The 25,213-nt window shown below is 39.0% G+C and overlaps 1 protein-coding gene across 1 annotated transcript in view; it reads left to right on the top strand.

Moving 5' to 3' along the window:
* The window catches only part of DNAH11 (dynein axonemal heavy chain 11), a 403,839-nt gene that overhangs the window by 86,770 nt on the left and 291,856 nt on the right, over nt 1–25,213 (top strand). Inside the window, exons 21-25 of the mRNA XM_017526963.2 lie at nt 15,521–15,679; nt 16,886–16,969; nt 18,764–18,922; nt 21,784–21,906; nt 22,659–22,781. Of these exons, the coding sequence (XP_017382452.1) occupies nt 15,521–15,679; nt 16,886–16,969; nt 18,764–18,922; nt 21,784–21,906; nt 22,659–22,781 (648 nt within the window). The remainder of the gene's footprint in view (nt 1–15,520; nt 15,680–16,885; nt 16,970–18,763; nt 18,923–21,783; nt 21,907–22,658; nt 22,782–25,213) is intronic.

Below are 25,213 nucleotides of genomic sequence, written 5' to 3' on the forward strand. Positions count from 1 at the left end.
AAATACTGCCGCATACTGCCTTCGTTTAGCCGTTACAGGAATTATTTAAAACCCAGTTATAAGCAGTTTTCCCACAAGTAAATTGTATTGTATTCCAAATCATGCCTCCCATGCCATCATCATCACTGTATTAGTCAGGGTTCTCCAGAGGGACAGGACTAATAGGATAGATGTATATATGAAAGGAAGTTTTATTAAGGACTGTTGACTCACACCATGACAAGACAAAGTCCCACAACAGGCTATCTCCGAGCTGAGGAGCAGGGAAGCCAGTCTGAGTCCCCAAATCTCAAAAGCAGGGAAGCCAACAGTACGGCCATCAGTCTGTGGCCAAAGGCCTGAGAGACCCTAGCAAACCACTTGTTTAGATCCAAGAGCCCAAAAGCTCAAGAACTTGGAGTCCAGTGTTCAAGGACAGGAAGCATCCAGTATGGGAGAAAGATGGAGGCCAGAAAGACTCATCCAGTCTAGTCCTTTCACATTCCTCTGTCTACTTTTATCCTAGCTGTGCTGGCAGCTTAGATGGTGCCCACCGAGATTGTGGGTAGGTCTGCCTCTTCTGCTCCACGGACTCAAATGTTAATCTCCTTTGACAGCACCCTAACAGACACCTCCAGGAACAATACTTTATATCCTTCAGTCCAATCAAGTTGACACTAAATATATATATATATTTAAATTATACTTTAGATTCTGGGGTACATGTGCAGATCATGCAAGATTGTTGCATAGGTACATTCATGGAAAGGTGGTTTGTTGTCACCATCCCCCCATCACCTATACCTGACATTTCTCCCCATGTTATCCCTCCCCAACCCTCCCTCCCACTATCCCTTCTGAAGCTTCCCCTCAACGTACCCCAGTGTGTGATGCTCCCCTCTTTGTGTCCAAGTGTTCTCATTGTTCAACATCCGCCTGTGAGTGAGAACATGGGGTGTTTGGTTTTCTGTTCTTGTGTCAGTTTGCTGAGAATGGTGGTTTCTAGCTTCATCCATGTCTCTACAAAGTACACAAACTCATCGTTTTTTATGAATGCATAGTATTTCATGGTGTATATGTGCCACATTTTTTTCCTCCAGTCTATCATTGATGGGCATTTGGATTGGTTTCAGGTCTTTGCTATTGTAAACTGCGACACAGTGAACCTATGTGTGCACGTATCTTTATGATAGAACAATTTATAATCCTTTGGGTATGTACCCAGTAATGGAATTGCTGGGTCAAATGAAATTTCTATTTCTGGATCCTTGAGGACTTGCCACACTGTCTTCCATAATGGTTGAACTAATTTACACTCCCACCAACAGTGTAAAAGTGTTGCTATTTCTCCTCATCCTCTCCAGCATCTGTTGTCTCCAGAATTTTTAATGATCACCATTCTAACTGGTGTGAGGTGGTATCTCAATGTGGTTTTGATTTGCATTTCTCTAATGACCAGTAATGATGAGCATTTTTTTATGTGTTTGTTGGCTGCATATTAGTCTTCTTTTGAAAAGTGGCTATTCATATCCTTTGCCCACTTTTGAATGGGTTTATTTTTCTTTTTGTAGATCTGTTTCAGTTCTTTGTAGATTCTGTGTATTAGCCATTTATATGGTGGGTAGATTGCAAAAATTTTTTCCCAATCTGTTGGTTGCCAGTTTAATGATTGTTTCTTTTGCTGTGCTGAAGCTCTTAAGTTTAATTAGGTCCCTTTTGTCTATTTTGGCTTCTGTTGCCATTGCTTGTGGTGTTTTAGTCATGAAGTCCTTGCCCGTGCCAATGTCCTGAATGGTTTTACCTAGGTTTTCTTCTAGGGTTTTATGGTGTTCTTAGGTTTAAATCTTTAATTCATCTGGAGTTAATTTTTGTGTAAGGTGTCAGGAAGGGGTCCAGTTTCAGCTTCCTGCATATGGCTATCCAGTTTTCCCAACACCATTTATTAAACAGGGAATCCTTTCCCCATTGCTTGTTTTTATCCAGTTCATCAAAGATCAGATGGTTGTAGATGTGTGGCATTGCTTCCAAGGCCTCTGTTCTGTTCCATTGGTCTATATCTCTGTTTTGGTACCAGTACCATGCTGTTTTGATTACTGTAGCCTTGTAGTATAGTTTGTAGTCAGGTAGCTTGATGCCTCCAGCTTTGTTCTTTTTGCTTAGAATTGTCTTGGCTATGTGGGCTCTCTTTTGGTTCCATATGAAGTTTAAAGTGGATTTTTCCAGTTCTGTGAAGAAGGCTAATGGAAGCTTGATGGGGATAGCATTGAATCTATAAATTACTTTGGGCAGTATGGCCATTTTCACAATATTGAGTCTTCCTAACCATGAATACCATGAACATGGAATGTTTCTCCATCTGTTTGTGTCCTCTCTTATTTCGTTGAGCAGTGGTTTGTAGTTCTCTCTGAAGAGATCCTTTACGTTCCTTGTTAGTTGTATTCCTAGGTATTTTATCCTCTTTGTAGCAATTGTGAATGGCAGTTTGTTCTTGATTTGGCTCTCTTTAAGTCTGTTATTGGTGTATAGGAATGCTTGTGATTTTTGCACATTGATTTTGTATCCTGAAACTTTGCTGAAGTTGCTTATCAGTTTCAGGAGATTTTGAGCTGAGAAGATTGGCTCTTCTAGATACGCAATTATGTTGTCTGCAAATAGAGACAATTTGACTTCCTCCTTTCCTATTTGAATACCCTTTCTTTTTTTTTCTTGCCTGATTGCTCTGGCTACAAATTCCAATACTATATTGCATAGGAGTGGTGAGAGAGCACTTGTCTAGTGCCATGTTTCAAAGGGAATGCTTCCAGTTTTTGTCATAAATAGCTTTTATTATTTTGAGATATGTGCCATTGATACCTAGTTTATTGAGGGTTTTAGCATAAAGGCTGTTGAATTTTGTCAAAGACCTTCTCTGCATCAATTGAGATAATCATGTGGGTTTTGTCTTTGGTTCTGTTTATGTGGTGAATTATGTTTATAGACTTGTGTATGTTGAAGCAGCCTTGCATCCCTGGGATGAATCCTACTTGATCATAATGAATAAGCTTTTTGATGTGCTGTTGCAGTTGGCTTGCCAGTATTTTGTTGAAGGTTTTTGCATCTATGTTCATCATGGATATTGGCCTGAAGTTTTCTTTTCTGGCTGAGTCTCTGCTAGATTTTGGTATCAGGATGATGTTGGTCTCATAAAATGATTTGGGAAGGATTCCCTCTTTTTGCATTGTTTGAAATACTTTCAGAAGGAGTATTACCAGCTCCTCTTTGTAGAGTTTTTAAAATCTTGCTCCTCTAGTTCTTCCAATTTTGACAATAGGATGTCAATTTTAGATATTTCATTGTTTTTCATGTGGGCAATTATTGCTATAGATTTCCCTCTAGACACTGCTTTAAATGTGCCCTTGAGATTCTGGTATATTGTGTCCTTGTTCTCGTTGGTTTTGAAGAACATCTATATTTCTGCCTTCATTTCATTGTTTATCCAGTCACCATTCAGGAGCCAGTTATTTGGTTTCCTTGAAGTTGTGAGGTTTTGAGTTAGTTTCTTAATCCTGAGAGCTAATTTGATTGCACTGTGGTCTGAGAGACTGTTTGTTATGATTTCTGTTCTTTTGCATTTGCTGAGGAGTGATTTACTTCCAATTATGTGGTCAATTTTAGTGTAAGTGCAATGTGGTGCTGAGAAGAATGTATATTCTGTGGCTTTGGGGTGGAGCTTTCTGTAGATGTCTGTTAGGTCCACTTGTTCCAATTTTGCATTCAAGTCCTGTATATCTTTGTTGATTTTCTGTCTCCTTGATCTGTGTAATGTTGACAGTGGAGTGTTAAAGCCTCCCATTATTATTGTGCAGGAGTCTAAGTCTGTTTGTAGGTCATTAAGAACTTGCTTTATGTATTGTGTGTTCCTGTATTGGATGCACATATGTTTATGATAGTTAGCTCTTCTTGTTGTATTGATCCTTTCACCATTATGTAGTGTCCTTCTTTGCCTCTTCTGATCTTTGTTGGTTTAAAGTTGATTTTATCAAATACTAAAACTGCAACCCCTGCCCTTCTTTTTGGTTTCCATTTGCTTGGTAGATCTTCTTCCATCCCTTTATTTTGAGTCTATTTGTGTCCTTGTGTGTGAGATGGGTTTTGACTTTTTACCCAGTTTGCCAGTCTGTGTCTTTTGATTGGGACATTTAGGCCATTTACATTTAATGTTAATATTGTTATGTGTGAATTTGATCCTGCCATTTCATTACTGGTTGTTTGTTTTGCCTGTTGGTCCATGCAGTTTCCTTATTGCATCGTTGGTCTTTTCCATTTGGTTCGTTTTTGCAGTGGCTGGTACTGGATTTTTTTTCTGTGTTTAGTGCTTCCTTCAGGAGCTCTTGTAGGGCAGCTCTGGTGGTGATGAAATCTCTCAGTAATTGCTTGTCCATAAAGGATTTTATTTCTCCTTCACTTATGAAGCTAGTTTGGCTGGATATGAGACTGTGGGTTGAAAGTTCTTTTCTTTAAGGATGCTGAATATTGGTACCCACTGTCTTCCGGCATGTAGGGTTTCTGCTGAGAGAGCCGCTGTGAGTCTGATGGGCTTTCCTTTGTGGGTGATTCGAGCTTACTTTCTGGCTGCCCTTAGCACTTTTTCCTTCACTTCAACCCTGGTGAGTCTGACGATTATATGCCTTGGGGTTGCCCCTGTTGCAGAGTATCTCTGTGGTGGTCTTTGTATTTCCTGAATTTGAATGTTGGCCTCATTTGCTAGGTTGGGGAAGCTCTCCTGGATAATATTTTCAAGAGTGTTTTCCAGCTTGGATTCCTGTTCCCCGTCCTTTACAGTTAAACCAATCAAGTGTAGATTAGGTCATTTCACATAATTCCATATTTCTTGGAGGTTTTGTTCATTTCTTTTCATTCTTTTTTCTCTTTTTTTTCCTTCTCTTTTTATTTCATTGATTTGATCTTTGATCTCTGATATCCTTTCTTCTGCTTGATTGATTCAGCTGTTGAAACTTGTGTATGCTTCACGAAGTTCTTGTGCTGTGTTTTTCAGCTCCATCAAGTCGTTTATGTTCTTCTCTAGGCTGATTATTCTAGGTAGCATTTCATCTAATCTTTTTTCAAGGCTTTTAGTTTCTTTGCATTGGGTTAAAACATGTTCTTTTAGCTCAGAGAAGTTCGTTATTACCCATCTTCTGAAGCCTGCTTCTGTCAGCTAGTCAAAATCATTTTTTGACCTGTTTTGTTGCCATGCTGGTGAGTCATGATCTCTCTGGGGAGGAGAGGCATTCTGGACTTTGATGTTTTCGTCCTTTTTGTGCTGGTTTCTTCCTATCTTCTCTGGGTGGATGTCCTTTCTGTACATTGAGGTTACTTCTCCTATATGAGGCTTTTTTTTTTTTTTTTTTTAAACGCAGATGTCAGTGTGCCACCTGAGACAGTGTGTCCATTGTCTGCCTGTGAAGGCACTGCTGGGCTGTCTCAGTCTCAGCCAGGCTGCTGTTTGTTCTTCACCTGGTTTCCTTACTGGTGGGGTTAGCCCCGCCTTCCCAATGGTGGGCTCTTTCCCTCTGCGGAGTCTGCTGTTCCCAGGTGGAGCATGTGTTAACTGTGGAACTCTCCTGGGAGAGGGACTCCAGTTGCTGGATCTTGTTGGGGAGGGGCCTGTCTGGCTGTATCCCCCTCCCCACTTTCAACTCTCCCTTCTGTGGGACAGGCAGTTCCTTTTTGCAGGCTTTCTCAGTATTAGTCCAAATCTCCACTCTGGTCTGTGCTAACAAAGCACTGAACTGGCCAGGGCTGCTGGCCTGGGCTGTCACCTGGGTCTGCAACTCTGGGTGATTCTCAGCAAGGCAGCATTTTCCTAGTCTGTGTGCTGCCAAAGTCTCGGAGTGAATTGTTGTATCAGATTAAGAGAACCGAGAAGGATCAATGCCCCCCAATCCTCCATGCCTGATACACTTTCCAGGTGGGGCAGTGCCCTGTCTTGCTTTGGCTGGATGCCTTTGGGCTGCTTTCACTACCTTTTTGGGTGGGTTAATCCCGCTGTTCAACCAGTCCCTTTAAAACAAAACCAGTACCTCGCTTGGAGATGTGGATATCGCTCTGGCTCTGTCTCACTCGTAGCTGCACTCTGGAGAAACTTCCTTTTGACACTTCCCAAGAATCGACACTCAGTGTTAACCATCAAAATCATCATAGTAATCATACTAGAGAGAATAACAACTACTCTTATTTTTTGAGCACTTACTATATATCAAGAATTTCGTGAAGCATGTGACTTACATTACTGCTTTTTAATTCTCATAGTGTTTCTATGATATGGCTTGTATTAATTTTCCTATTTCAAAAAAAAAAAAAGCTTGTATAATTAAGTAATTCCTTACAGATTTGTGTAGGTGACACAACTAGGATTACCATTCTGGCTATCTGAACTTTTTTTTTTTTTTAATCAGAAATTTTAACCACTGTATGCCTTCTCTTGTGATGCTTTTGCTCATAGCTTTTAACTATAGTCAGCGAAGCCCATAACTTATTCTTAACCCTGTACATGAAAGTTGTTGAATCATTCAGTCCTGGTTTATAGTGAACAACTGTACTTTATTACAGTTGACTATAAGAATGAATATGGCGGGTGAAGAATCCAAATGGTAATTCATAGAACACATGAAAATATGTTTTAAACTTTTATTAGAAAAATCATGTCTTTGTTTCTCTATGTCTTTGTTAGCACCCATAATAAGAAAATAATTGTTTGAAATTTAGATTCAGGAGCTGGGCACCTTTACGAGTTGCTCATCTAGCCTGTCACCCTGATTTCACTTAATGCTGGAATAGCCTTTCCTCCTTAGCCGGGTGCAGCTGACAGAGCCCTTACCTCTCCTTCTAAATTTTGGGTTGAATTTAGATTTAATTGCTTTAAACTTATTCAGAAAACACTATTCGATAGCATCATGTTGCCTCTTTCACTTGGCAGAAGAAAATTGGTTAATATATTCATTGAAAAGGGAGTAGCTTAGAGTATGCTAATATCCTTTTTTTTTTTTTTTTTTTTAAGATTATGTCTAAATTGCAGGTGGTCTGAACAGATTGTGGATGGGGAAACGTTTTTACTTGACTAACCAACATGCTCTATGTAAACATTTACTACAGTTATTTATTGAATTTTATAGTGTTCATGCTATACTATAACAGCATATAGTTACATATTTAAAAGTCAGAGATGCTTATGCCTTTAAGTACAGGGATATTTTGAATGTAGTAGGGCTGGGTGCACTTTTTCTTGAAGTCATGTTCTTGGTGTGCTTGTTCAGACATATCTAATATTAATCTAGTTACAGTCAGCTAAAGGCACATGTATACTTGTTCTGGGCTGGTATGGTGGACCTGGTCCTGAAGGTATCTCAGTCCACAAGACAGAAACCACTGACCTTCCATGAATAAGGGTAACGGTACAGTGAATCTCTCCCATTAAAATGAGGTTTCCTGGTAAAGTGCTTCCATTTCTTCATAGCCAGAGATATAGTAACCGCATAATGACCAGTTGAATTATCATATTGGATATTTCTTCCTTTCCTTTCTTTTCCTTTTGTTTTTCTTTCCTTTTCTGTTCCTTTACTTTGACAGTCTCACTCTGTCACCCAGGCTCTCTGCAATGGCATGATCTGAGCTCACTACAATGTCTACCTCCCAGGTTGAAGTGATTCTCCTGCCTCAGCCTCTTGTGTAGCTTGGGACCACAGACACACACCACTGCACCCACCTAATTTTTGTATTTTTAGTAGAGACAGGGTTTCGTTATGTTGGCCAGGCCGGTCTTGAACTCCTGACCTCCAGTGATATGCCTGCCTCAGCCTCTCAACGTGCTGGGATTACAAGCATGAGCCACTGTGCCCAGCCATAACTGGGTATATGTTTCTAGGAATAATGGTATTAGTATAAGTAATAGGAAAAAAAATGAATGATTAAAAGTAAATAAAAGGGAAGTTGGTTTTGGAGATTACGGTAGACCAGACATTTTTTAAAGTTCTCTTTTGTAAAACAGATGCTGAATACATATTTACAAATGTATAATTTTTAAACTATTGTTGAGCTTACAAGAACATAAGACACATCTCTAAAGGGCAAGAAAAAGTAGAGACAAATGCAGAGGCCTGTGCTGCTGTAGTGACAATGAAAATATCAAGTCTAGAACTATGAGATTAAGTTTCTCAGGGGGAACTAGAAGATGCCCTTAAGGGTGATACCCTCATTGGAGAGTGGGCTAGGGAAGGTCTGCAGCCTGCAAAGGAAGCCTGTGAGATTGCTATGGGTCTTCACTAATGCTCAGAGTAGGGTGACAAAACAAGAAAAGGATACTCTGGGAGTTTGTAAACATATTCCTGTTCTCACAAGGGTCTATGATCCAGTTTTATACTACCCCTATGATTAAGGAATGTCTAAGCCAGGAAATTGACATGGTTACAAGTACCTCTTTCTACTAGTGGAAGCAAACCTAAATCATCTCTTTCAAAAAGCACTCTCATTCAGTCTCTTCAGGGCATCCAACAGATTAAGTTCAGTCACATATGAGTCCACAGTAGAACAGTAAACACCATTATGCCTAAGAGTCAGTTGAAAGAAAGCACAGATAAGAGATCCATGCAAAGCTTCAGATATTAGAAGAAAATAAAAGATAATATTGATAAAAATGAGCAAGTTCTCAGCTTTGAGACCATCAACAATGATCAGTTGAATTTGAAAAAGGGCCAGATACTTACGGAAATGAAAAATACATTTGTGAAAATCAAAAAGCAACTCAGCAGATGTGTTAAAGAGCTCGTTAAAATTGGGCAGAGAATTAGTGAAATGCAAATTACATTGGAAGAAAGCACTTAGAATGCAGGCATAGGTGTAAGGACATGGAAAATATAAAAGAGCTTAAGAGACACGCAGAAGTTAGAATGCCATCCAGCTCTTTTACTTGTACTTCATGTAAGGGAGAATGAACAGAATGCAGTCTGCAAGATAATAGCTGAGACTTCCAAAGGAATAGTTGTGATGGTTAAATTTAGGTGTCAACTTGACTGGATGAAGGGTTACCTACAGAGCTGGTAGAACGTAATTTCTGGGTGTGTCTGTGAGGATACAGTAGAGACTGGTTTGTGAGTTGATGGACAGACTGGGGAAGATCCACCTGCAGTGCAGGTGGGCACTGTCCAATTGGCTAGGGGCCCAGATAGAAGCAAAAGGCAGAGGAGAGGCAAATTCGCTGTCTCCCCTGGAAATGGAATACCTTCTTCTGGTCTTGCACATCAGAATTCCAGTGTCCCTGGACTTAGGACTCCAGGACTTGAACCTATAGCTCCCCATCCTCAGCATCTGGTTCTCAGGCCTTTGGCCCCAGACTGAGGATTACACTATCAGCTTTCCTGTTTTTGCTGCCTTTGAAATTGGACTGAGCTACGCTACTGGCATCTGGTTTTCCAGCTTGCAAATGGCTTATTGTGAGCCAATACCCCTAATAAAATTTCCCTCATATATTTATTTATTTTATCCTATTCATTCTATCTTTCTGGAGAACTGTGACTAATACACTGGTCAAAGCATAAATCAATAGATTCAGGAAATTCACCGAATCCCAGCCAGGATAAACATAAAGACTGCATCTAGACACATCACAGCGAACTACAGAATACCTAAAGCAAAAAGATTTTCAAAGCAACCATATAGAAAAGACTGGTCACCTGTTCAAAATGATGATTAGGTTAAGAGCATACTTCTCATTAGCAACAATGACAGCCAGAAGGTAGTGGATGATGTCTTTTAATTCTGCTGGGAAAAATTATATCTCAGTGACAGTGAAATGAAGATATTTCAGGTAAACAAAAATGTAATGTATTTACCACCAGTAAACCATCACTAAAATAACTCTAGTTTTTTATAGTGATGAATAACTAGTTATAACTGTAGCTATACTCCAAGCCAACAATGCCAAATTTGTTCCTTAGAGAAGACTAGCTCTATGGACAAACATCCAGTGAAATCAAGGGAAAAACAGAAACAAAATTAACAGTATTAGAATAAAATAGGAGATGATTGTATAGAAACAGACTTTGAAAAATTTAGAGCACTATTCATATGAAACTTAAAATGGATAAATTTTTGGAAAAATACAGTTTACCAAAACTGTCTCAGTAAATCTGAGTACTCATGTAACTATTCAAACTTAGCAAGTAGGAAAATAAAAAAAATAGTAACCAATAGTTTAAAAACAAAAAATTTTCCAACAGAGAGTTGAAGAAGCCCTGATAGCTTTACAGGTGAATCTAAACAGATCTCATTCACATGATTCTAGGAACCTGAAGAAGAATGAACACTCCAAAATTATTTCATGAAGCATGTCTGATTTTTGTACAAGGATAGTATGAGAAAGAAAAAATACAGATCAGTGTTTCTCATGTTCATATAGATATAAACATACTAAACAAAACAATCAAATTATATCAATTTATTAATCAGTTGGGTTCATTTCAGGAAACTAAGCTTCCCTTACCTTTAGCAAATCAATATAATTAACTGCATTAACAGATTAGGAAGAAAAAAATCATATTATTTTAAGATATTCAAAAACTTTAGATATCATTCAACATTCATTCATGATAGAAACACCTAGAAGACATTTTTAACCTAATAAAAGAATAATTAAAACTCTACATAAAATACTATACAATAGGGAATATGAAAAATTTCTGGTAGCATTAGTAATAATGGTGAAAGATAGGAAAAACCAAAATGACTATTAGACGTAAAGAAACAAATTGTGGTATATTCATATAATGTAGTATTGTGAAGTAGAGAAATGAACCCACTTTACACACATCATTGTGAATATATAGATAAACATAAATGTCAATCAAAATGTATACAAGTATATACATTTCAAAAACTTTAACATTTAGCACTTAGCAGTACATTAATGTGAAAATATAAGACTATCAAAAGTTTAGGTTTTGTGGTTAAATTTGTAGTAGGAAAATTGGGATAAAATTGAAAAAGGCATTAAAGTTACTAGTCATATTTCTTAGGCTAGATGGGGAACAAATGCATAGATCCTGTTATGTGTATAAAATATTTCATAATAATACATTTTAAAACTAAGTCAAAGAATTACAGTTCTTGTTTGTGAAGACACAACTTATAAATATGAAAGCAGGGTACTAATATTCTTTACGTAGTAGGAATGAAGAGACAGAGTTGGGGTTGGGAGATGTTAGGCAAGGATAGGAAATTTTAGGAAAAAGTTCACAAGACATCTTGTACAACATGGTGACTATAGTTAATAGCAATATATTGTATTTTGAAAATCGCTGAGATTTTAAATGTTCTCACCATAAAAAATGTGAGATGATGAGGTATGTGAGGTAATACACATATTAATTAGCTCTATAGACCCATTTCACAATGCATAGATTTTTTTGTTTTGGTTTGGTTTTTTTGAGACAGGGTCTCACTCTGATTGCCCAGGCTGTAGTGCATTGGTGTGATTTCAGCTCACTACAGCCTCAACCTTCCCTGGGCTCAGATCATTCTCCTACCTCAGCCTCCTGAGTAGCTGGGACTATAGGCACATGCTACCATGCCCAGCTATTTTTTTTTTTTTTTTGTATTTTTAATAGTGATGGGGTTTTGCCACATTGCCCAGGTTGGCCTCGAATTCCTGGGCTCAAGTGATCCACCCACTGTGACTTCTTAAAGTGCTGGGATTATAGGCATGTGCCCAACCTCACAATGTATAGATTTTTCTTTTCTTTATTTTTTAAAAATTCATTTATTATACTTTAAGTTCTGGGGTACATGTGCAGATCATGTAGGTTTGTTACATAGGTATACGCGTGCCATGCTGGTGGTTTGTTGCATCCATCGCCCTGTCATCTATATTAGTTATTTCTCCTAATGCTATCCCTCCCCAGTCCCCCCACCACCTGCTATTCCTCCCCTAGGCCCCCTCCCCCTAGGCTTATTGTGTGATGTTCCCTTCTGTGTGTCTGTGTGTTCTCATTGTTCAGTACTGACTTACGAGTCAGAACATGTGGTGGTTGGTTTTCCATTCTTGTGTCAGTTTGCTGAGAATGATGGTTTCCAGTTTCATCTATGTCCCTCCAAAGATATGAACTCATATTTTTTATGGCTGCATTGTATTCCATGGTGTATATGTGCCACATTTTCTTGATCCAGTCTATCATTGATGGGCATTTGGGTTGGTTCCAAGTCTTTGCTATTGTGAACAGTGCCACAATAAACATAGGTGTGCAAGTGTCTTAATAACAGAATAATTTACAATCCTTTGAGTATATACCCAGTAATGGGATTGCTGGATCAAATGGTATTTCTGTTTCTAGATCCTTGAGGAATCGCCACACTGTCTTCCACAATGGTTAAATTAATTTACACTACCACCAACAGTGTAAAAATGTTCCTCTTTGTCCACATCCTCTCCAGCATCTGTTGTCTCCTGATTTTTTAATGATTGCCATTCTAACTGGCATGAGGTGGCATCTCAACATGTTTTTGATTTGCGTTTCCCTAGTGACCAATGATGGTAAGCTTTTTTTCATGTTTGTTGGCTGCCTAAATGTCTTCTTTTGACAAGTGTCTGTTCATATCCTTCGCCTACTTTTGATGGAATTGTTTGTTTTTTTCTTGTAAATTTGTTTAAGTTCTCTGTAGATTCTGGATATTAGCTCTTTGTCAGATGGGTAGATTGCAGACATTTTTTTCCCGTTTGTGGGTTGCTGGTTCACTCCATTGATAGTTTCTTTTGCTGTGCAGAAGCTCTTAAGTTTAATTGGATCCCATTTGTCTATTTTGGCTTTTGTTGCCATTGCTTTTGGTGTTTTAGTCGTGAAATCCTTGCCTATGCCTATGTCCTGAATGATATTACCTAGGTTTTCTTCTAGAGTTTTTATGGTGTTAGGCATCATGTTTAAAGCTTTAATTCATCTAGAGTTAATTTTTGTATAAGGTGTAAGGAAGGGATCCCATTTCAGCTTTCTGCATATGGCTAGCCAGTTTTCCCAACACTATTTATTAAACAGGTAATCCTTTCACCATTGCTTGTTTTTGTCAGGTTTGTCAAAGATCAGATGGTTGTAGTTGTGTGACGTTCTTTGCAAGGCCTCTCTTCTGTTCCAGTGGTCTATATCTCTGTTTTGGTGCCAGTACCAAGCTGTTTTGATTACAGTACTCTTATAATAGAGTTTGAAGTCAGGTAGCATGATGCATCCAGCTGTGTTTTTTTGCTTAGGATTGTCTTGGCTATGTGGGCTCTTTTTTGGTTCCATATGAAGTTTAAGGTGGTTTTTTCCAATTCTGTGAAAAAAGTCAATGGTACCTTGATAGGGATAACATTGTATCTGTAAATTACTTTGGGCAGTATGGCCATTTTCATGATATTGATTCTTCCCAACCATGAGCGTGGAATGTTTTTCCATCTGTTTGTGTCCTCTCTCATTTCCTTGAGTAGTGGTTTGTAGTTTTCCTTGAAGAGGTCCTTCACATCCCTTGTTAGTTGTATTCCTAGGTATTTTATTCTCTCTGTAGCAATTGTGAATGGGAGTTCACTCATGATTTGGCTCTCTGTCTACTATTGGTGTACAGGAATGCTTGTGATTTCTGTACGTTGATTTTGAATCCTGAGACTTTGCTGAAGTTCCTTATCAGCTTTAGGAGATTTGGGGCTCAGATGATGGGGTTTTCTAAATATACCATCATGTCATCTGCAAACAGGGACAATTTGATGTCCTCTCTTCCCATTCAAGTACTCTTTATTTCTCTTGCCTGATGGCCCTAGCCAGAACTTCCAATACTATGCTGGATAGAAGTGGTAAGAGAGGGCATCCCTGTCTTGTGCCAGTTTTCAAAGGGAATGGATATTTCAAAGCATCAAGTTGTACGTGATAAATAAATGCAATTTTTATTTGTCAATTGAAAAAAGTTCATGGCTGGGTGCAGTGGCTCATGCCTATAATCCCAGCACTTCGGGAGGCCGAGGCAGGTCGGTCACGAGATCAAGAGATCAAGACCATCCTGGCCAAGATGGTAAAACCCTATCTGTACTAAAATACAAAATTAGCTGGGCATGGTGGTGCGTGCCTGTAGTCCCAGCTACTCGGGAGGCTGATGCGGGAGAATTTCTTGAAGCCAGGAGATGGAGGTTGCAGTGAGCCGAGACTGCACCACTGCACTCCAGCCTGGATCCTGGTGACAGGGCAATACTCTGTCTCAAAAAAAACAAAAGAAAAGAAAAAAGTGTTGAAGGTTGATGGAACACAAAAGCATTAAGTATAGGTATTTAAACTTCAGAGAAACTAAAGCAGTATAATTGTTGGATCTTGGGAGGAGGATGGAGAAAATAGAGAGTGGAAAAACAAAGTAAAATCCTTCTTTTGCAAATCGAGTTGTAACCTAGTATATTGTCTAAACTTGATCAATCAAGAAAGAGCAGCTTGAGCACAGAATTGGGAATTACAGAAACAGCACCCAAAAGAATGAGAATGAACCTGCAGGATTGCTTTCCTGCCCTGCAAACACTTCTGTACGCCTTGAACTTTTACCATGTAAACATAGTGCCTTTTTGTTAATTAAAGAAAAAAACAGATGCAGTGGCTCACGCCTATAATCCCAGCACTTTGGGAGGATGAGGCAGGTGGATCACAAGGTGAGGAGTTTGAGACCAGCCTGACAAACGTGGTGAGCCTGTCTCTACTAAAGATACAAAAATTAGCCAGGTGTGGTGGCACGCACCTGTAATCCCAGCTGCTCAGGAAGCTGAGGCAGGAGAATCACTTGAACCCAGGAGGCAGAGGTTGCAGTGAACCGAGATCGTGCCACTGCACTCCAGCCTCGGCGACAGAGCAAGACTCAGTCTCAAAAAAAAGAAAAGAAAAGAAAGAGTTTATCATGAAAGAGCATGTCAGCATTTATATTTGGTGTAAAATGTAAACTGTTCTATGTAGATGGGGTATGTAAGTGAACGTTGTTGAAGTAAGTCACATGGTGATGTTTTCACACTGAGCTGTGTTTTTAGCTTTGTGCTTTATTTCACAAATTACCTTGAGTGCATTTGGTATTATTGACAATCTATAGGGTATTTTTTAAATCTGAAAGTATTTTTTTTTAATAAACTAAGTCATTACTAAAAAGACAACTTATTCTTAAGTGCAAGTTTCTAGAGCCCCACCTTTTGTTCTTCAGCAAATTCCCCTGCTCTTGGTACAAAAACCAAGAGGAAAAATTGCATTCAGAGAAATCTGATGCGGAAGAAATTTTGCTAACATAAGTGCATAAGGAGAATATTGTTAAAGTTATTGTGTTTTGTAGTAGTCTATTCTCACTTTTTGAGTAGCTGAGCTAGCTCTTCTAAAGCTTTCGACATTTTCCCAATAATTATCCTGCAGGTTTCTTTGTATTTTCCCTTTAAAAATCAAAGATTGAAATGTCAAGATAACCAGAGTTACAGAACTGCATGTCTTCGCTTTCTCTGGCAGTTTGTATGCAGGTGTGTATGTTCTCTCCTTAGGCAAATCAAGAGCTTGAGGCATTAGAAGAAGAAATGTTGCAGATGCAAGAATCTACTCGTCTTTTTGAAGTGGCTCTTCCAGAGTACAAACAAATGAAGCAGTGTCGCAAAGAAATAAAGTTGCTCAAGGGACTGTGGGACGTCATTATTTATGTTCAAGTAAGATGCGCTTTTTCAAAACATGCTTTTTATTTAGGAGTTCTTTCATATATGCAGTTTTTAGGGTCTATAGTATTCTCTTTGGGTTTTATAATGCTTGAAACATGTGGAAGTTAGATCCCTGCCCCAGCCCCAGATTAGAGTTCATGTATCCCTGTTAGTAGATGATTCTTCTTTGCATACCACTTGTTTTTATTTTTAGTTCAGGATGAAGCTTTGTATAATAAGCTGACTGCCTCAAATCCTTTGGGGAGATTGTATAGAATATAAATAAAAATTAATAATAAGGTAGATGCGGTGGTTCACACCTGTAATCCTGGCACTTTGGGTGACCAGGGCAAGTGGATCATGAGGTCAGGAGATCAAGACCACCCTGGCTAAAATGGTGAAACCCTGTCTCTACTAAAAATACAAAAATTAGCGGGGCGTGGAGGTGAGTGCCTGTAGTCTCAGCTACTCTGGAGACTGAAGTAGGAGATTTACTTGAACTTGGGAGGTAGAGGTTGCAATGAGCCAAGATCGCACCATTGCACTCCTGCCTGGCAACAGAGCAAGACTCCGTCTCAAAAATAATTAATATATAAATATATATATTACATATGTTATCTCTGCATACCAAGTCATACATATACCTATTCTTATACTTACATACTTGGACATATACAAACAGACCCTTATGAAAAATAACTGTATGTGGTTAAGTTAAAAACTTTAGTGAAAAAATAAGTTCTAGGGAACGAGGCATATTGCAAGAAGCCCTATAATCTTTTAAGTTGAAAGCCATATAGAAATATGTTAACAAGATAGAAAATATGGTCAAGAAATGGTTAATGAGAGTTTTGTTTATAATGGATGAAAATTGCCATATGAAAGCTTATTTTGTTACACGTAGAATTATAAAAGTCTGTTATTTAATAATTATCAATTTATTCAAAGTACACAGGATTAAGTGATAATGATGGTATGTGAGTGGAATTTATCATCGCTACTAGAAATTAATATAATGTTTTCGCCTTTAGCTTGACACGTTCTGACAACTTTTTTGTTTTGGTGATAGGAAAGTTCTGACAAGTGCAGTTAATATTTAAAAAATTGACTTCCCACTGGATGATAGAGTTACTGTGTATCATCAGTTTATATATTTTGCTGCAGAGACTTGCTTTCACCAAATGTTGTTGACACTTTTATCTGCTTGTGCGTTTTCAGAGAAGCATTGATAATTGGACCAAAACCCAGTGGAGACAGATTAATGTGGAACAGATGGATGTAGAACTCAGAAGGTTTGCCAAGGCGAGTTCCGTAACTGTCTATTATAACAATTTATCTTCCTCAGCACCACCTCCTTCCCTCTTCGCTAACCTAGTATCTGGTGTATTGGGCTGCATGTACTCATTTACTTCTAGCACAGTCATATCAGACAGTGTTGTTTTCACCCTTAGCCAGTTGCACTTCTAATCAAGCCTGTGAGTGAGTTGATAGAAGCATATTAGGGTTAATGAATTTATGAGAAGCAGCTCTAATCATGAGCTTCCTACAACTTCCCAGAGCAGAGAGGAACATTATTAGGGCCGAGCGGTCAGACTTCCAAAAGCTTTTGATTTATTTCCTGAGCAACCATGAAGATTTTGTATCTGAAAAGGTACCTTTTGGTTCTGGAATTTGGGGCAACTAATAGGAGTATGCCACCTCTGTATTTATACAGAATACTATGATCTTTGTTCTTATTAATGACTCTGGAATCCCAAGAGGGCTCAACATATACAGAACTGAGTTTATTGGAATTTGTTACCTATTGGAGTTTTGATGTCTATTCTGCATAGCCATATGCCCTCTGAAGACAGGGCATCTTTGGATAAAGCCAAAATGCACATCAGTGAAAGGCAGTTGAAAGTGACTGGGCCAGCCAATTGCAGTGGCTCACACCTCTAATTCCAGCACTTTGGGAGGCCTAGGCAGGCGGATCACCTGAGGTCAGGAGTTACAGACCAGCCTGGCCAACATGGTGAAACCCTGTCTCCACTAAAAAGACAAAAATTAGCTGGGTATGGTGGCAGGTGCCTGGCAGATGCTAGCTACTCCAGAGGCTGAGGCAGGAGAATTGCTTAAACCTGGGAGGTGGAGGTCAAGCAATTCTCCTGCCTCAGCCAGAGAGGCAGTGAGCTGACATCATGCCATTGCACTCCAGCCTGGTGGACAAGAGTGAGACTTTGTCTCAAAAAAAAAAAAAAAAAAAAAAAGCGATGGGGTCATTTGCTTTTTCTCCACCCTAGGGCTTCCTTGCCTCAGCTCCTTCGCACTCTCACCTGTCTTGTTTCCTATATTATGCCAGTCCCAAAGACCCAAACTAAAACGTTCTTTCATTATTTTGGATGTCATGGAGTCACTGTCCTCATTCTATGTTCTATACTCTCTTTCTGCTTCTCTCCTCTAGCATTCACTTACTTCACTTCAGAGTGACAACTCCCACTCTCAGCTGAAGATATGTATTTTTTAAAGCAGTTAACATTGTCCTTTATTTCGTGCAAAGTTCTAGTTATGGGTTTTCTCATTCGCAATTGCTGATGTTGTTTAGTGGGCTAGGACGACCAGCCAAGTCAAGAGCCCTATTCAGCATTTTAAGATGACGAAATATTTAAGTTTCAGGGAACAGACACTCAATGGTAATCAACATTCCAAGGCTACCGTTTAAATGACTTAGGTATTCCAAACGAGGTCTTAGTAATCCAGTAACAGTCTATTTCCATTTATTTACGTTTATAGAGGAAACATTATTTATTGGACGTGTCCTGTGAACTCTGTTACTTACCTATGTTTCCTCATGGGACATTTAGTGAGATACTGTGAATGAGAAAGCAATGTACCCAAGTGGCTTGCACAAAGTGGGCTTGTAATGTACAAGTGAGTGTACATTTCCTTTCCTTTTCTCTGGTTTTTGTCCTTGGCCTAGGAGTTCAAATGCTTTCACTCTTCTCTAATCCAGGATTTGGGAAATGTATACTTATTGTTCCAAAGGAGTCAGATTATTAATATATACTGTGTTATTATATCATGGGAGCTAGGTTTTTTTCCTCCACTTTTCTTTAGGAAATTTGGTCACTCGACAAGGAAGTCCGTGTCTGGGATGCTTACACAGGCCTGGAAGGCACAGTTAAGGACATGACAGCATCCCTGAGGGCCGTCACAGAGTTACAGAGCCCTGCCCTCAGGGACAGGCATTGGCACCAGCTGATGAAGGCTCTTGGGGTCAGTATCCTCAGTCTCACTAATTGAATATTTTTGTGATTGTAAAGTATTATTTCTTGGTTTGCATAATTTGGGATGAACTGTAATTGACGAAAAGGTCTCTAGTCAAATGCAAGAGATCAGGCTCTTTGAGAGGGGACCAGTGGACTGAATGGCCAAGGTCCTAGTTCTTGCTCCCCACTTTTTTCTCTTACTGGCTATGTGACCATAAGCAAGTTGCTTAACCTCTTGCATTTGAGTTTTGCTTTTTAATAATAAAATGAGAAGGGATGCTATCTGCTCTTATACGTTAGAGGAATTTTGCAAGGAGTGAGATAATATGAAAACATTTTAATTAGCACCAGATGGCTGCAAAGAATCTTACTATGGAAAGGGTCAGAAGGTATAAAAGTGAATTTATGGGTAAAAGGAATCTGAAATTGTGATTTCTTTTTCACCCATAATTCATTTAATAATGGTGCATCTTTTCATGGTCTTTTGATTTTGATTTTATTGCAGGATATAGTGGCTTCTCATGTATCCATGCCACTTGAGCTTCTAGTTTCTTCCCTTTCTGTGTCTATTAAAAAGCAAATGTAACAACCATACACTTTAATTTTGGGGGAAGGTGACCTTTATGAGTTTAAAATATATAAAAGGAAGTTTAGTGTGTGTATTTTGATTAAGCAAATCAACAGTTTGAGGGGAACACTGAAGAAAGGCTCTCAGGATGTGAAGGGGAGTTGCAGAGTAGGAAAACAGGGACAAGGGCATTGTGGAGACGTGGGGACAGCCTGGGCTTTGTGGTTCTAACCCTAACACTTAGCAACTCTGGGATCTGGGGCAAGTTACCTGTTCCTTTTATCCCAGTTGATTCTTTTATAAAAATAATACTTCCCATGCAGACTGGGTGAACAAATTGGAAATTTTATATATATACACACACACACATATATGCACACATATATGTATATATGATATATAAAAAATATATAGATATGCACACATATATACACATACATTTAAAACACACATATATATACACGTACTCATGCACTGCATGACATTTCAGTTAGTGCTGGACCACATATGCAATAGTAGTCCCATAAAAAGATAGTGTATTTTTATTGTAGCTTTTATATGTTTAAATATATTTAGATACACAAATACTTACCACTGTGTTACAATTGCCTGCAATGTTCAGTAGAGTAATGTGCTGTATAGGTATGTAGCCTAGGAGCATAGGCCTAGATAGCCTACTACACTCCATATGTCCTAGGTGCATAGTAGGCCATGCTATCTAGGCTTGTGCGAGTTCACCACATAGTGTTCATACAGTGACAAAAATCATGTAACAATATGTTCGTTAGAACATATCCCCATTGTTAAGCGATGCATGATTTTACATATAAAGGACCTAATGTGTAGTAAGTGCTTAGTAAATGGGTCTCTGAAGCTATTGGCACTATTGTATTTTTCGTAGTCTTTTAGACATTGGCTAATTAGATTTTGTAATTAATTAATTTGCACATTCAGAGAATTTTTATTGAATCTTTGAATGTGTAGTAGACTATGTGCCCTGCTCCCCATCCCTTTCTCATATTTCTACCATTAAAATTTGGCCTCACATAGCCTCTACTTGCCCATGTTTTGCCTTTTTGCCAGCTAGAAAAAGTCATCTGCTCTGGCAGACAATTTAGAAAAAGGCACCCTCCTCCAGGCTGTCCCCAGGACAGCGGCGCAGAGGCTAGCTTCCTTCTCCATTTGTCATCTGGGCTGGTATTCAGTACATGAGTTGCACAGCTAATCAGGGGGCGCCTGTTACACATCTCTGCTCATTCTTTGTCAAGGACAGACCTGGCTCCCGGCTCCCAGGCTCCCATCAGCTTTGGAGTGAGGCCAAAACTGATGCAGAGATAGACTGGCAAACTCATCTCGTTTGCTGAGGACTTTTCAGTTCAGCTTTTAGCTCTGAAAGTCTCACATCCCTGAAACTCACTTCCTAGAAACCCCGCAGTCCTTAGCAAACTACGGCATTTGATCCTTTTTTGCAGAGGGGTGGATGGTGCTGAGGAATGTTAGAGGGGAGGGAGGGGCAAAAGGTGGCCACTTCCAAGAAGCAGATTCTGGATATTGCTAGTAAAAGCAGGAAAGAAAATGGCTTTCCTGCAATCTGTGGCTGGCTCTACTCTTCACTTACAGGAGACGTGAGTGAGTTTGGGCGTGTCTAAGAGCCGAGGATGTCTTAACCAAATATTGAGGAGAGGAGGGGAGTGATTGTCACAAGACAGTGTGGAAATAAATGAGAATTTTTTTCACATGGTAAATATGAATAATGACTTTATTAGTAAGAGTAGTTTTTGCCAAGGAACTGAGATTAAATTAGTGATAAAACTAGGTTAAATCATGGAAGCAGCTGGAAGTTAAGTTCAGTGAGTAGGGTTCTTTAGGAAGAAAAGACAAGCTACTGCTTGATTCCTGGGATTTCAACCAAATTAAAATAAATGAACAATGAGATTCTCTTTAAAAATGGGTTTTTAGCTGAGCTCATAGTTGAGTTGGAAAGCAAAAAAATAAATAAATAAATTTTAAAAAATGGATTGTGTGGGCAAAGGAGATAAAAACGTGCTGACAAGGGAAAGATGTGAAACAAAGCAGTATAGCACAAATGTGACTAGACTGTGGCCCTTGCTTCCGGCAGGTGACTACTCAGCAATTGTGAGTTAAAAAGGAATGTCTTAGATTGTCCATACCTTTCAAGACTAGAGATGTACTCAGCACCTGACTTGAGTATATTTAAGATTTATTTCACCAGCCATTAGGCAGAAGGAGCCATGAATATATGTAGAATATAAAGTCCACCTTTTTTTCCCCCCAATCAGGTCCAGTTTTTAATAAATGAAGCCACGACTTTGGCAGATTTGTTAGCACTGCAGTTACACAGCGTGGAAGATGATGTCCGAAGGATTGTGGACAAAGCAGTGAAAGAGCTGGGGACTGAGAAGGTAGTGTCCTCAGGGCTGGGTCATTTCTACTCAGCTAATTTTGGGTATTTGCATAAAATCCAACCTAGAGAAAAGTCCTTTTGATGTCTTGGGAGGCTGGAGAGATGAGTCCCAGTTTGTTCCTTGCTGTTCATTAGGTGTGGGATGAGCAGGAACTAGAATCATTCTAAGCCACAGTAAAACAGGAAGATTGGTCCTGTTGATAATGATGATGATTATAGCAGAAAATACTTACATATCCTTTATTTTGTAGCAAGCACCACTCTAAGTGCTTTATTTATATTAACCCATTTAATCCTCTGAGATAAGTAATAGTATCTCTATTTTATAGATGGGGAAGCTGAGGTATAAAGAGGTAATTTACTTACCCAGATTCACACAAAAGACTGAGATTTACATTTAAGGCATTACCTATTTCATGCTGGCTAATTTGTAAATAATATCTACCAAATATTTAGGTAATCATTTAAGTCCCTTCCTGCTCCCAAATTCTATTTTGGTTAGGGATGATAAACTCATATTCAATAGATGTTTGATATTAGTGTGATTCTAGTTCCTTTGATGTGATAAAATTCATTCTTCAAACCCCATAACCATGAATTACTTGGAGGAAAAAAACTGAAGCCAATAATATTTGATACCAGTTTGCATTTTTGAAAATAAAAAAAAAATTAATTCCAGATAATAGCTGAGATGTTAATTCTCAATTAAACTTTTGTGCACATAAATTAATTTGTATTGTTGATTGCTAGGTTATTACTGAAATCAGTCAGACCTGGGCAACCATGGAGTTTTCTTATGAAGTTCACTATCGAACAGGCGTTCCATTACTAAAGTCTGATGAACAACTTTTTGAAACTCTAGAGCACAACCAAGTAAGATGGATATTTTTATTGCAGATTTTTTATTTTTAAATTTTATTTTTATTTGACAAATAATTGTATATATTTATAGGATACAATGTGGTGTTTTGATGTATGTTTACAATGAGGAATGATGAAATCAGGCTAACCATCATTTCATATACTTAACATTTTTTGTGTGTGTGGTGAAACAGTTAAATCTACTTTAGGAATTTTTAAACATAATGCATTTTGTTTGTTTGTTGTTTTAATTGTACTTTAGTTTCTGGGGTACATGTGCAGATCATGTAGGATTGTTGCATAGGTACACACATGGCAGTGTGGTTTGCTGCTTCCATCCCCTGTCGCCTACATCTGGCATTTCTCCCCACATTATCCCTTCCTGACTTCCTCATACCACTCCCCCATTGTCCCTTCCTTGCCCCCCCTCCCCGAGTAGACCCCAGTGTGTGATGTTCCCCTCCCTGTGTCCATGTGTTCTCACTGTTCAACACCCACCTATAAGTGAGAATATGCAGTGTTTGATTTTCTGTTCTTATGTCAGTTTGCTGAGAATGATGGTTTCCAGATTCATCCATGTCCCTACAAAGGACACAAGCTAATCGTTTCTTATGGCTGCGTAGTATTCCGTGGTGTATATGTGCCACGTTTTCCCTGTCCAGTCTGTCATCAGTGGGCATTTGGGTTGGTTCCAGGTCTTTGCTGTTGTAAACAGTGCCACTATGAACATACGTGTGGATGTGTCCTTTAGAATTATTATAATTGTTTGGTTATATACCCAGTAATGGGATTGCTGGGTCAAATGGAATTTCTATTTCTAGATCCTTGAGGAAGCACGACACTGTCTTCCACAATGGTTGAACTAATTTACACTCCCACCAACAGTGTAAAACTGTTCCTATTTCTCCACATCCACTCCAGCATGTGTTGTCTTGAGATTTTTTAATGATCACCATTCTAACTGGTGTGAGGTGGTAGCTCAATGTGGTTTTGATTTGTATTTCTCTAATAATCAGTGATGATGAGCATTTTTTCATATGTTCGTTGGCCTCATATATGTCTTCTTTTGCAAAGTGTCTGTTCATATCCTTCTCCCACTTTTGGAGGGGTTAGTTTTTTCTTGTACATGCGTTTTAGTTCTTTGTAGATTCTGGATATTAGCCCTTTGTCAGATGGGTAGATTGCAAAAATTTTTTCACATTCTGTTGGTTGCCAGTTCACTCTAATGATTGTTTCTTTTACTGTACAGAAGCTCTGGAGTTTGATTAGGTCCCATTTGCCTATTTTGGCTTTTGTTGCCAATGCTTTTGCTGTTTTAGTTATGAAGTCCTTGCCTATGCCTATGTCGTGAATGGTTTTGCCTAGGTTTTCTTCTAAGGTTTTTGTGGTGTTAGGGCTTATGTTTAAGTCTTTAATCCATCTGGCGTTAATTTTAGTGTAAGGTGTCAGGAAGGGGTCCAGTTTCTGCTTTCTGCCCGCTGCTACCCAGTTTTCCCAACACCATTTATTAAACAGGGAATCCTTTCCCCATTGCTTGTTTTTGTCAGGTTTGTCAAAGATCAGATGGTTGTAGACGTGTGGCCTTGCCTCCAAAGCCTCTGTTCTGTCGCATTGCCCTGTATTTCTCTTTTGGTACCAGTACTTTGCTGTGTTGATTACTGTACCTTTGCAGTTTGAAATCAAGTAGCGTGATGCCTCCGGCTTTATTCTTTTTGCTTAGGATTGTCTTGGCTATGTGGGCTCTCATTTGGTTCCATGTGAAGTTTAAGGTGGTTTTTTCCAGTTTTGTGAAGAAGGTCATTGGTAGCCTGATGGGGATAGCATTGAATCTATAGATTATTTTGGGCAGTATGGCCATTTTCAGAATATTGATTCTTCCTAACTGTAAGCATGGAATGTTTCTCCATTTCTTTGTGTCCTCTCTTATTTCCTTGAGCAGTGGTTTGTAGTTCTCCTTGAAGAGGTCCTTTACATCCCTTGTTAGTTGTAGGTATTTTATTCTTTTTGTAGCAATTGTGAATGGGAGTTTGCTCATGCTTTGGCTCTGTGTTAGTATGTTATTGATGTATAGAAATGTTTGTCATTTCTGCACATTGATTTTGTGCCTGAGACTTTGCTGAAGTTGCCTATCAGTTTAAGGAGATTTTGGGCTGAGATGATAGGGTCTTCTTTTTTTTTTTTTTTTTTTTTTTGAGACGGAGTTTCACTCATGTTACCCAGGCTGGAGTGCAATGGCACGATCTCGGCTCACCACAACCTCCGCCTCCTGGGTTCAGGCAATTCTCCTGCCTCAGCCTCCTGAGTAGCTGGGATTACAGGCATGCGCCACCATGCCCAGCTCATTTTTTGTATTTTTAGTAGAGACGGAGTTTCACCATGTTGACCAGGATGGTCTCGATCTCTTGACCTCGTGATCCACCCGCCTCGGCCTCCCAAAGTGCTGG

The sequence above is a fragment of the Cebus imitator genome, unplaced genomic scaffold, assembly GCF_001604975.1.
Source record: "Cebus imitator isolate Cc_AM_T3 unplaced genomic scaffold, Cebus_imitator-1.0 Scaffold45, whole genome shotgun sequence".
NCBI classification, from domain to species: domain Eukaryota; kingdom Metazoa; phylum Chordata; class Mammalia; order Primates; family Cebidae; genus Cebus; species Cebus imitator.